This window comes from Camelina sativa, chromosome 17, assembly GCF_000633955.1.
Source record: "Camelina sativa cultivar DH55 chromosome 17, Cs, whole genome shotgun sequence".
Lineage (NCBI taxonomy): Eukaryota > Viridiplantae > Streptophyta > Magnoliopsida > Brassicales > Brassicaceae > Camelina > Camelina sativa.
This window is the reverse complement of record NC_025701.1, coordinates 2,905,912-2,918,198: the sequence shown is the minus strand read 5'-3', so window position 1 is coordinate 2,918,198 and position 12,287 is coordinate 2,905,912. Positions and strand designations below refer to the sequence as shown.

The window sequence follows — 12,287 nt, the reverse complement described above, 5'->3', positions numbered from 1 at the left end:
TCCTTGGGATCCAATCCCCACCTCTTCATCGCAGCTAAGAAATCTTTCGTCTTGGGCTTCTCAAACTTCTCCCCAAACTCCTCCACCACAATCGCACCACCTTCCGCCGAAGCCGCACTCGAAATCGCCGTCGATATCGCCAGCTTCTTCTCCTTCCTGTTGATTTTAATCGACCAATCCTTAGGTCTCGGCCCAAACACCACACCTCCACCGGGACGTAACGGAGTTCTCTGAGATCCACGCCTCGCGTTACCAGTTTTCTTCTGCGAGTAAGGTTTAATCCCACCACCTCGAACTTCACCTCGAGTCAGCGTCGAAGCAGTACCTCGCCGCTTGTTCTGCAGGTCCGTCACGATGGCTCTGTGAACAACGGAACGCGCGGTGTAATCCGGCGCCGTTTTGAGGTCGAGATACGTCTCTCCAACCTTCTCTCCTTCGAATGAGATGATTGGTAGAGTCGCTAGCTGGGAAGCGACAGAGAGTGGCTTCGATACTCTCCCGGAGCCGAGTTTCGAAACGGAAACGTACGTTTTAGGGATTTGGTGAGATGAAGACAGAAACAGAGAAGATGAGAAGAAAGATAGCGAATTTGGCGCTGTTGCAGAGGAAGCCATTGTTGTTGTTCCCTAACCCTGACCTATCCCAACGAAGAAGAAGACTGAAAGTGTTATCCACTTCCCTATCTTTGTGCTTGGTGAGAACTTAGTCTTCTGTTTGGATATAAAGGTATTAATATCCCTATTCGTGTTATGAATAACAACTCCAGCTGTCTCTACAAGAATGAATCAACCACAAAAGTCAAAAGCTTCTTGATTACGCAGCAGGTTTTAAAAACCTTTGTGATATACAACGATAGCTTACACCTTTGGAGACAGATACGTGCGCACGTTAGCTAAGACCACCGCGAACATCACCGTACCGTCTCAAAACGCAGCGTTACTCATGGCTTCGTCGGAGCCACTCGACCTGATTGTTACCGTTGTCTCGGCTAAGCACCTGAAGAACGTCAACTGGCGTAACGGTGACCTGAAACCCTACGTTGTTCTGTACCTTGGCCAAGACCAGCGTCTCTCAACTCGTTCCGACGATTCCGCATCCATCAAACCGGTGTGGAACGAGCGGATCACTCTTCCTCTCACCCGATCTGTCCACGAATCGGTCCTTAACATCGAGGTTTTTCATTCCAATTCCAATTCTTCGGATCTGGCAAAAACCCTCGTTGGATCGGTTAGGTTTCCTCTAGCTCGCTTGATTGACTCGGACGGNGTCGCGTCTCAAAAACGCAGCGTACTACTCATCATGGCTTCGTCGGAGCCACTTGACCTGATTGTTACCGTCGTCTCGGCTAAGCACCTGAAGAACGTCAACTGGCGTAACGGTGACCTGAAACCCTACGTTGTTCTGTACCTTGACCAAGACCAGCGTCTCTCAACTCGTTCCGACGATTCCGCATCCATCAAACCGGTGTGGAACGAGCGGATCACTCTTCCTCTCACCCGATCTGTCCACGAATCGGTCCTTAACATCGAGGTTTTTCATTCCAATTCCAATTCTTCGGATCTGGCAAAAACCCTCGTTGGATCGGTTAGGTTTCCTCTAGCTCGCTTGATTGACTCGGACGGTTCGATGATTCCGGAATTGATCAACTCGCTTGAGCTTGTTCGTCCATCGGGTCGACCTCAGGGGAAGATACGCTTGAAGCTCTCGATCAAAGACAAACCTATCCCTCCACCGCTGCAGCAACATCCTCCGCCACGTCCTCAATCACAACCACAAGATTACTATTCTGCCCCTCCAAACAATCATTATTACTCCCCTACCCCTCCCCCTCCTCCTCCTCCCCAAGCTCCGTCTCCTCAGCGTGACTACAGAGAATTCTCGCAGTCACCGTCACCGTCTCCTTACCAATTCACTGATCACTACTACTCCGGGTACTATTTCCCGCCTCCTCCTCCACGTTCAATGTACGATCGTGCATCCAATTACGGCGGTGGACCATCTGCTCCAGCCGATGCTTTCTCATCGGTTGATCACAAGCAGCCTCCTCCTTTTGTTATTCCTCCTCGGTATTCTAACTACGCTCCACCACCGCCGAGTGGGCCATCAGCTCCCGTTGATGCTTTTCCTGTTAACGATTACAAGCCACCACCACAGGCTCCTCCTGCGGGCTCAAGATTGTCTAGCTACGGAGTGCCTAGTGGCCCATCTGCGCCAGTGGATTACTCTCCTTATGATCACAGGCAGTTTCAGAAAGCGTTGGGTGGATTGAACTTGGATGAAGAGAGAGGTGCTGCTGCTGCAGAAAGGTCTGAGAGCGGCGACTTTGCAGCTAGGCCACACTACAGCTATGGCCGTGATTATCGCCGTGAATGTTGAAGATTGGATTAAGCTGTTGATTTCCATAAGTGTGTGACTTTTTATATAAGGCTTTACTACTATCATCAGATTTACAAATCCATGTTGCTGTTTCCAAGAAAGAAATGGCTGATAATATGAATTTGGTGAAGGATATGATATATGTCTATTATTATGTATGTCTCGTTTGCGAATTGATTGGTTGCACCTTTCTCTTTTATTCGGTTTTTCTGTATGTGTCTGGAGAACAAGAGACTTATAACACCTTTTGTGCCTTTGTACATGTTTCTAATATATCTCTAGTTTCTTTCTCTTCTTTCAACTTCTTGAATCAGGTTGGGTTCTTAGGGTTAATGCTCGAATGTGAATCCCTTACTCTGTTGATTTTATTGTTTGAACCATGCTCAGATTACGTATGGTAGTATGCTCTGTCTTATATCATCATCCTGCAGTTCTGCAGAATATTTTTGCAGGCTGGTTAAAGGCTTTTGGATCATTCCCTGTTTGATTATACCAATGTGTGAGTTTTATTTTCTTACTCTTTTTGTACATCCATCAACTAATTCAAATGTCTGAGATTTCTCTCTTTTGAGTTGTTATATTGGAAGCAATGATCTCCATGTCTCAAAAGAAAATCATTGTGGGACATAGTTGGATTAGCGTGTCTTAAATTAAGCCCATTACAGTACAGAAAATATGTCCTCTCTGATGGTTTTGGGTAAAATGATATGTATACGGTTGGTGCCTATAACTATTGTGTTCTTGTAACAGAGCAATTTGCTATTGCATTCTTTTCCCTATTGGCTTTTTTGAAACCTGCTATAGATGTCAGTCAATCTCATGCCATTTGCATCTAATCACTGACTTGTCATGCAGGAATTATTGTGCTGATCTCGATAGAATGTTTTCACATGTAAAATCAGTCTACATTCTCCAGATTGTGATCTTCTATTTATGTCCTGACACTCCCTGGTTTATTATATGCTTTCTCATATTCTTGTGCCCACCATTAACTTGTTTTTTTTCTTCTTTCTTTTTTTCCTCCTTTTTATTGTAGCCTCAGACTCTCATGAAAGGAATCTGCGATCAATAAAGGTAAGTTTATATCGGCCTCTCCTGAAGTCAAATAGAACCCCTTTTTTAGATTGTTATGTGCACACATGAGTGATCACCAAAGAAGAATGATACCAAATGGTTGCTTAACCTTTTTCTTCACTTAAACAAAGGGTTTGTTCTCTCTGTGGACCGTAAAGAAAAAAAGGAAAAACCAAACCTAGTCTTTTCTTTTTGCTCTTGGGTGTTAGCAGTCTTTATAAATTTGTAGATCCACTTTAACTACAAGTCTTTTTATATATATAGGGTCTAAAATAATATTGAAGCTACACTTTTTTGTTACTAGTTTATGTGTTTATGTCTTGAGTGCTTAATCATGGCCTAAGCGTAATGATGTTCTAGATATATACATCATTAGTCATGTCTTTTCCCGTCTTTGCCTGAACTATCAGCCCCAGCCCAACTGTTCTCAGCATCAATCCCATAAATATCTCTCATTATCCTCATATTGTTTTCCACATACCTCTCTCTCTCTCTCTCTCTCTCTCTCTCTCTCGATATGTCAGCTACTGGGATAAAACGGTCCAACCCAAACACTAGACCGGTTCAGAAAGATGCTTCGGCCAAGCAAAACGCTATCAAGGGACCTTATGGTAAGAGTCCGGGATGCACAACAAGCTGCGGATTAAGATTACCAGGGAAAACAGAAGCCACGGCAGCAAAATTGATCAAGCATCTTGGATGCAAATTTGCAAAAGGTTTGCGTCTAGTGGCGCTGAGGAAGAAGAAAAGATGTCCACCATCAAAGGTTTCTTCTTTTTCCGGGAGATCTCAGCCGTCAATCATCATCCCAATAAACAACGACAGCCATAGATCAGAGGCCATAGAAGACTGTATACAGTTCATCAACTCATCATCCTCCTTCACCAGATCAAAATCTACTTCTTAAGTTTTCTCATTCATAAACCCTTTGTCTTGGTCGCTCGTTGTTTATTTGCTTATGTAATATCTACATAAACCTATGTGTGTGTAAATGTTTTATGTTTTACATCAGTTTTCATTTTCCTTCTGCTCTTACTCGATTTACAAATACATAATACTGTCTATAGTTTTATGTTATTAGTAGACATATATAATCTAGAAGACTATAGAATACATAAATCTTATAAAATTGTTATATCGTTTAAGGGAACTACTTTCACGAATTTTCCTACGACTCTTTTTTTCATTTTATCGATTGTGAAAAAGTAAATTAACAAAGTAAATTAACAATAGTTAAGTCCAAGAAAGTTAAGAAATAAAGTAAAGCTGCTAATATTATATGATAGCCACTGATTGGTTTAGCAGTAGAACCTTCAATGAACGGGACAGGACCTAAGTGAATATGATGTGTGTCGTGTGCGCGTGTGTGATTTGATTAGCTTAAAACATTTCATAGCCCCTAAAACGACTTATCCCTTTATATAGTCTTTTTACCCAATTCTAACATAGTATCTTTTAATAGGAAATGATTGCGAATTGGTCGTGTTCGATTTGTTTTACAAGAAATGTGATCTACTAAAAGAAGAAATTCCCACTAATCGTGTATATCTTATGCAATTGCTAATGTCCATCCACTATTATATATGAAAATCTTTTTGTATCAATCATAATCAAATCAATTTATTTAGCCTAAAACGCAATTTTTGTCGGCAAGTGGGAATTTAGACCCAAAAAAAAAAACAAATTTGCAACCTCAAGTCAAAATATAATAAGTCCTTAACATGTCGTCAGGGCTTAAGCCCAATGTCTAAAAGCCCAAAATCTAAACGCCAAAGTCCATATACAAAAATATCGACTCGCCACAGCCACCGGCAATCTTCCCGCCAGCAAAATCGCCATGGATTCCGGCATAGCCTCCCTCAATCCTAAAATATTCATCACTCCGTTACCCGGCTGATTTTTAAAATTATAATTAACCTCTCTCTCTCTCTCCCTCAGATTTGAAGAACCCTAAATTAAAAAAAAAAAAGGAGTAAAATTGAAGGGATGGAGAATATTGAACATGGACGGTTACTCACTCACTCTCAATCAACCTCGGTAATCTCGCTAAGATCCTCCTCCCACGTTCTTCCTCGCCTCTTACGCTTTGCGTGTTACCTAAAAAGGTCTCCTCACCTTCCCTTTATCGTCGCCGGTTTCCCTCTTCACATTAGCGGTGGATCTCTTTCCCCACTACGCCGATCCTACTCTCTCTCTCGATCGTATTTACGCGCCGTGCTTCAAGCGATCTCGACCTGTTAAGTGTTTGATTGATTAAACTCTCTTCGTTACTAACTATACCATTCGATTCTCCGAATTGAGGAGAAAACAACTTTTCTCCGATTCGTCTTCCTTCAGGTATCAACTTCTACTTCTCTCACTCTGTTTATTGCTTTGTATGCGTTAATTTCAGTTTCACAATTCCGGTATATTTGGCTGCAGGAACATATTATGACTTCTGTGGAACTTGAAGCAGTTGTTTGCGATAAACCTGATGAATCAGAGCTGAATGATGATAATGGTGGTAAAAACGTTGTCTATCAACTTGTAGATCACAAGAGTTCCGAACGTAGATGGTTAAGTGAAAGGTAATTACTAATATATACAGCTGGTTCAGTCTTATGCTCTAATGTTTTTTTTTTGTTGTGGTCTAATATTAAAGGAATAGTGAACTGAAGTTTCTTTGATTCTTGCTGAAAGGTTTCTCAGATGGAGACGAAGATATCTTCCGGTTGATGGAGATAACAGACGTGACCATGGATCAGTGAAACAGTCAGGACCTCTTGTGTCTGGAGCAGCTTACTGCATCTCGTCCTGCAGCATGATTATATTGAACAAAATTGTTCTCTCAAGCTATAACTTCAATGCAGGAATCTCTTTGATGTTATATCAAGTAAGACCCTATGAGCTTGATTTCCTTGTGGCTTCGTGATGTTTTGAAAAAAAAACTATTTTGTATAGTTTGGTGATTTCCTTATACGTTTATTTCAGAACTTAATCAGCTGTTTGGTGGTAGCTGTGCTAGATATCTCTGGAATGGTTTCTGTGGAAAAATTTAACTGGAAGTTAATCAGAGTTTGGATGCCTGTTAATGTTATCTTTGTGGGCATGCTTGTCTCCGGTATGTACAGGTAAGATTTTAAACATCAGGCTAAAGGACTAATTGGTGAAAAAAATATTAAGAATCAAGAATGTGTGGTGTTTGAGACTAATGCAACATTACGTTTCTTTTCCCAGTTTGAAGTACATAAACGTCGCTATGGTGACTATTCTGAAGAATGCGACGAATATTATTACAGCAATAGGGGAGGTTTACATGTTCCGAAAAAGACAGAACAACAAGGTTTGGGCTGCAATGTTCATGATGGTAAGATATATCTACATCTTCCATCCAGTTAGGTTTCTGTATGCAATCCTTTTCTACTATCAAGGTGAAACCAACTAAGAGTATGCAATACAGATCATTTCTGCAATCAGCGGAGGTATCACGGATCTCACATTCAATGCAGTAGGGTACTCGTGGCAGCTTGCCAACTGCTTCCTAACCGCAAGTTATTCAGTGAGTTCACGCTTATGAAACCTGTAACTGGACCTTGATGCATCTCTCTCTCTCTGCCTTTCACTTTCCATAATGATATTAAACTTATTTATTACAGCTTACTCTTCGTCGAGTCATGGACAAAGCTAAGCAGTCAACAAAGTCTGGCTCTCTTAATGAGGTGTCAATGGTGTTGCTGAATAATCTCTTGTCACTACCTTTTGGCATCATCTTAATCATCTTACTTGGCGAATGGAGATACGTAAGAAGCACGTAAGAGCTATTTAAACAGAGTGATACTTGTCCAGTGTATACTTATTCGTTCTATATATATATATTGATAGACTTGGAGTTTCTCTAGCTCACTTAAAAAATATCTGAATCACATTGATAATGACTTAAACAAGTCCTATATGCCATATGTTTCCAGCTTCTACTGTTTTTTTCTTACAATTAGTAGAATTTCTAGATACTAGTTTGTGTTTATAACAACACTTGAGACTGCAAATGGGAAGATACATAAGTAGTCTCAGAGGAACTATAAATAGGTGCCAGATGAAAAAAGTGATATCTTTTGAAGGTAAAATGTTCATAGTGTCTTTACTTTCTGGCAGGGATGTGACAAAAGATGCAATGTTTTGGGTAGTGGCAACAGCAAGCGGCTTCCTTGGTTTGGCCATTAGCTTTACTTCGATGTGGTTCTTGCATCAAACTGGACCCACAACTTACAGGTATTTCTCTCTTTCTGGCCAAATAAACAACATCTGATTGGATTTTTAAAATTTCGTGTTTAATGTTAGACATTCTTCCTATTGTGTGGCAGTCTGGTGGGTTCGTTAAACAAGGTTCCAATATCACTAGCTGGTCTTGTACTCTTCAATGTCCCTCTCAGTCTCCCAAATTTGTTCAGCATACTGTTTGGTAAGTAACACACTTACAGAAAGTCGCCTCATCTACCACACAAACCATGATTGATTATGTTTTATGCAAGTTAAAGGTGAATAAAATTTGTGTATCTAATGGTGCGTATGCACTTTGGTTTTGCAGGTTTATTTGCTGGAGTCGTCTTTGCCAGAGCTAAGATGTCATAAACCGCATTTCCAAGCGAGAGTGGGATTTTTCAAGAGGCTGAAGAGTAATAAGCACAAAATCAGGCAACAAACTTGAGAGTTGAGAGGTTTCTCAATATGCAGCTGATAGTATTTCAACTTGTAATACATTCTTTTTTATATACAAGGTAGAATATATATATATATATATGTAGTAATATAGAAATGAAGTCAAAATTGGATTTTTGCAAAATTTAATATGCCTTGGCAAAATAAGCTATAAAATAGGCGGGAGAATCGTTTGAATGATTGATTACATAGTCTTTGCTTGGAATGTTTAATGGGTTTATATGCCTTATAGTTATTTTGACCTGTTTCGGTCTAATAGAAAGATTAGACTTGATCTTTGCATACAACTTCTTGGTTGCAATGATGCAAGTACTCTATTGAAATCAAAGGTTAATTATGCCGTGAAAAGCTATCGTCGATCGTACTCTGGTGTAGAAAAGTCCAAAGGTGTAAGAAAACTGCAGCATTAATTTCACAGCCTTCAACATCATCAGCCTTTCACAGCCTTCCACATCATCTATCAGGAAAAAGTTGACAAGAAGAGTATTATAAAATGAGTTCACGTGAGAATATGCAGATCCGCGTGAATCCCAAAAGCTTATTATGGGGACTATAGACACGTACAAAGCCCACTTGATACTGAGTGACGAAAAAAAGGAAAACGTACGTGGCCCTCTTTTCCGGGGGTTCACGTTACTCTTTCTGTGGTTTTTTTCCTCACGATCCGATGTGTTATGTAGAGAGAGATCTAAAGAAACGTATGGATCGAGATGGATTTTTGGTTTCTCACAAAAATCTACGCATTTTTCTCTAACTCCCCACCTCTTTTGTTGCTTTTAATGCTGTTTATACTTTCTAAATCCAGGGTTAACAAAATTAAAATAAGAAACCATTACTACGCAATTTACGCAACTGCCGTGTGGTAATAGTAATTTAGCTTTGTGAGACATTTTGTATAATTTCACACTGCATGTCGACAATCATGTACAGGGGACGAATGACACGCACAATAGAAAGATGGATCAAACTTGTATACAAATAGAAGTAGACAATTTTCATTTCCAGCAAAATGCTATACACAAACTATTGCCACATGCCCACATCCTCTCTGAAAAAAGGATAAGATCTAGGTTTTTTTTTACAGAAACTAATTGACACATGGTTCTGTTCACGAAAAGAATCCCCAAGTCTGTGACGAGTAAGATAAAACTAAAGCCAAAACTCGAAATATGTACGCGTTATATAAACAAAAGTTTTTTTTTGTTTACAAAACAAAAAAGTTGCCACATGACACGAGTGTTTGTATAGGGAAAAAAAAAACACACTGTACATTACACAAATTGTTGTGTGACTCAGTTTTTCATGTGGTGTTCTGTTGCGGTGGAGCGTCAAGAGGGAAACACGTTTCATCACCACCGGTGTTCCAAAGGAAATGAGCGTAATTGGCGGAGTAGACAGAGTTGGTTGGATCAGCGGAGATTGCTTCTAAGTACGTTTCCTCTGCTCTCCAAATATCGTTCCTTGCTCTCCACAGAAACGTCGCATATTTGTTTAGCGCCTCGGCGTCTGCTGGCTCTGCTTTTGCTGCTCTCTTGAAATATTTTTCCGCTCTGTTTTTGACCCAACCGTTAACCAAAAAAAAAGAAGCCACGTTAGAATATGGACAAAGATCCAGCACATTTGTGGTTTTGTTCACTAGAGTATAAGGATAAGATATGGATTTGAACAAGGCCAAAAGGGTAAGTGAGAAAACGTAAGTGAATTGGGTTTTGGTCATAGAATGTGACAGATGTACCAAATGAGAAAATTGTCTAAAATGGAACCGCTACTGAATTAATCATAGTCTATATAGCTAACATGTCAAAACAATTGTCTGGAGACTGGTCACCATAAATATCAACAAGGCTAAAACAGTACTTTACCCGTTGGCCCAATTTGAGCGAATTATTACCTAGCAACACTCTTGGTTGGTGGGTGAAAGGAGTTATGTAAATGTATCAGTGATCTAAAGACTCAAGCTTCAAAATTCCACCACATACTCCACTATCAACCAAGATTTTTATTTAATTTGTTGGAACCCTACCCCAAAAAAAAAAAGACTCAAAGCTAAAAGACAAACTCTTTGGGAAAGAAAACAACAAGCAATCCCTAGTGAGTGACACATTTTATATTATTCCCTATTTTATACTGAAAATGGGAAATGTAGATGTTCACTTGCTAGTTGTATTCTTCCTCTAAGTGGTAAGAGAACTGGTTCACTCAATTTAAAAGCCTATCCTATTGGTTCTTATAGTGATTATGACCATTTTCTTAGCTTAAAATATCTATGGCTCCCTATCTCCCAATATAATATCTACTTATCTATCATTCCATGACTGTTGTCTCAACTTGCAGCCAATCAAACCCAAGATTTGGATGCTAGACTCCAAACCTAACACCAAACCAAATCTAAACTCTCTAATCCTAGTCTAATTAAAGAACAAAATCAAAGATAAATATACTTTAAACAACATGATTAGTAAATTACCATATAATAGTCAGATGTTTTAATTACCTGTCGTAGTCATGGATGATTAAGTAGAGAAACTGTGCGTAATTAGCAAGAAGTAGCACGTTTTCAGGTTCTTGAGACAACCCTGTTTGGTAAAGAAGCTCCGTCTTGAAGTAATCCATGGACTCCTCTGCTTCTAATCGAGCCTCCACGGGAGAAACCATCCCTTTCATCGTCTCGTGATCCAACGTTTCCATTTTCTCTGTTTCTTCCAAGATTGAGTTCCACAGTTTAATCTCTTCTTGCCCTGACACAGATACATCCGAATCCGCACTCGTTGCACCAAGAGATGACGATGAAAACTGAGACTTCTTGAACTGATCAGATCCATCCCCCTCTGTTCCGCTTTGCACCGGCGGTGGGACGTTATTCCCACCGCCGCCACCGACAAAAGATGTTTTCCCGTAGGGAGAAGAAACAGAGAATGTTTTCACAATGGTAGAATCAAACTTGTTCTGGTTTGTCTCCTGAATCTCATTAACCTCCGTCGTCTCGAAGCTAATAGAGAGAGAAGTCATCGGAGGACTAACCGATGCGGCTAAAGCAGAGTTGCTCTCAATAGAGTAAACAGTGAAATTGGCGAGGAGGATCATAACAGAGACCATCAAAGTAGGAGTAGCAGAGAAGACTTGTTGAAACAACCAAACGAACGATGCTTGCATCTCTTTTCTCACACGTTGGAGGATTCCTTGTAAATCTTCAAAGAGAAGAAGCTCTCTCATATGTAACGTGAAGCTCTGAAGCTCTCTGATCATAAACACCATCGAAGAGAAAGCTTTCTTGACAGAGCAACAAGCTGAATCGCTGACTTGTTTGATAAGTCCTTCTTCCATCTGTAGCTTTCTCTTAATGATCCGAAGAGAAAGAGGAAGCTCAACGCTGTTAGCTTTCCTCTCGATGCTTGACATTTGCACCATCTCTGGCCATGGCTGTTCCATTGAATCTGATGATCTGAAATGATCATGGCTCCCTAGGATGTCAATGCTCGTACTATGTGATTCGTTGTTGTCATCCTCCTCGTTAGAGACTTGGAATTTGAGAGCAAGCTCTTGCATCTTCTTCGAAAACTCCTCCTCAGAAAACGGATCGACGTTTGCGCTAAAAGCTCTGCGGATCAACTGAGTTTTATTAGTCGCTGAAGGAGTGCCGAAGAAGAGAGGAGAAGAAGAAGAAGAAGGATGCATCACGGAACGACAGGAGAGAGAGCGTCCGTCGTTTCCGATGCTGCGTCGTCTTGAAACGGCGGAGGAAGCTAGGGTTTGAGAAAGGGAAGAGGAATGATGAACAATGGGATGAGCTACCCATTGATGGAAGGTTGAGGTTGTTGCTACTTTCACTCCCATTTTCTTTTCTTCAGCCAAACAAACAAAAAAAACAGAGCAAAATCAAAACCTGGAGACTAGTTTCGTCTTTAGAATGCTATTTCCTGCAAATCAAAAAGATGAATCCAGTGAGTCAAAACAGAGGATTTCAAAGATCACTTGGTAGGAAGGAAACGTAATAACATGCACAGTCACGGGAGTGAATCATTATAAAAAACGGATCGGAGAAAAAACTGAATCAGGCACCAAGAAGCAATGAAACTTCGATATCATATAAACTACAAGAAGAAAACTGAATAGAGGGAGGAGAAGCTGAAGAGACTCACTCT

At 40.4% G+C, this 12,287-nt stretch overlaps 5 protein-coding genes across 8 annotated transcripts in view; 3 read left to right on the top strand and 2 right to left on the bottom strand.

Annotated features, from left to right (window-relative positions):
- Positions 1 to 685, bottom strand: part of LOC104754898 (50S ribosomal protein L4, chloroplastic-like) — a 2,368-nt gene extending 1,683 nt beyond the window's left edge. Inside the window, exon 1 of one of the 3 annotated variants that reach the window (XM_010477185.2) lies at positions 434 to 685. In XM_010477185.2, the coding sequence (XP_010475487.1) occupies positions 434 to 614 (181 nt within the window). In that variant the 5' untranslated portion in view covers positions 615 to 685. The remainder of the gene's footprint in view (positions 1 to 433) is intronic. The other 2 variants (XM_010477184.2, XM_019239496.1) reach the window with 2 other exon arrangements.
- LOC104754897 (leucine-rich repeat extensin-like protein 5) lies at positions 795 to 2,671 on the top strand. Its single transcript, XM_010477183.2, has 2 exons — positions 795 to 915; positions 1,267 to 2,671. Exon 2 carries the CDS (start codon positions 1,300 to 1,302, stop codon positions 2,374 to 2,376), a length of 1,077 nt encoding a protein of 358 aa, XP_010475485.1. The 5' UTR covers positions 795 to 915; positions 1,267 to 1,299; the 3' UTR covers positions 2,377 to 2,671.
- Positions 3,251 to 4,478, top strand: LOC104754896 (josephin-like protein). Its single transcript, XM_010477181.2, has one exon. The coding sequence runs from the start codon at positions 3,968 to 3,970 to the stop codon at positions 4,355 to 4,357; it is 390 nt and encodes a 129-aa protein (XP_010475483.1). The 5' UTR covers positions 3,251 to 3,967; the 3' UTR covers positions 4,358 to 4,478.
- LOC104754895 (GDP-mannose transporter GONST2-like) lies at positions 5,274 to 8,334 on the top strand. 2 transcript variants are annotated; one of them, XM_010477180.2, is made up of 10 exons: positions 5,274 to 5,787; positions 5,872 to 6,017; positions 6,130 to 6,322; positions 6,421 to 6,560; positions 6,667 to 6,796; positions 6,890 to 6,988; positions 7,086 to 7,240; positions 7,582 to 7,698; positions 7,791 to 7,888; positions 8,015 to 8,334. In XM_010477180.2, the coding sequence occupies exons 2-10, from the start codon at positions 5,881 to 5,883 to the stop codon at positions 8,056 to 8,058; spliced, it is 1,113 nt and encodes a 370-aa protein (XP_010475482.1). In that variant the 5' UTR covers positions 5,274 to 5,787; positions 5,872 to 5,880; the 3' UTR covers positions 8,059 to 8,334. The 2 variants fall into 2 exon arrangements, with proteins under 2 accessions (XP_010475482.1, XP_019094903.1); XM_019239358.1 differs by lacking the exons at positions 5,274 to 5,787; positions 5,872 to 6,017 and having other exon boundaries at positions 6,233 to 6,322; positions 6,446 to 6,560.
- Positions 9,264 to 12,270, bottom strand: LOC104754894. The gene is made up of 2 exons (XM_010477178.2): positions 10,640 to 12,270; positions 9,264 to 9,695 (listed from the first exon to the last, which is right to left on the bottom strand). Exons 1-2 carry the CDS (start codon positions 11,977 to 11,979, stop codon positions 9,446 to 9,448), a joined length of 1,590 nt encoding a protein of 529 aa, XP_010475480.1. The 5' UTR covers positions 11,980 to 12,270; the 3' UTR covers positions 9,264 to 9,445.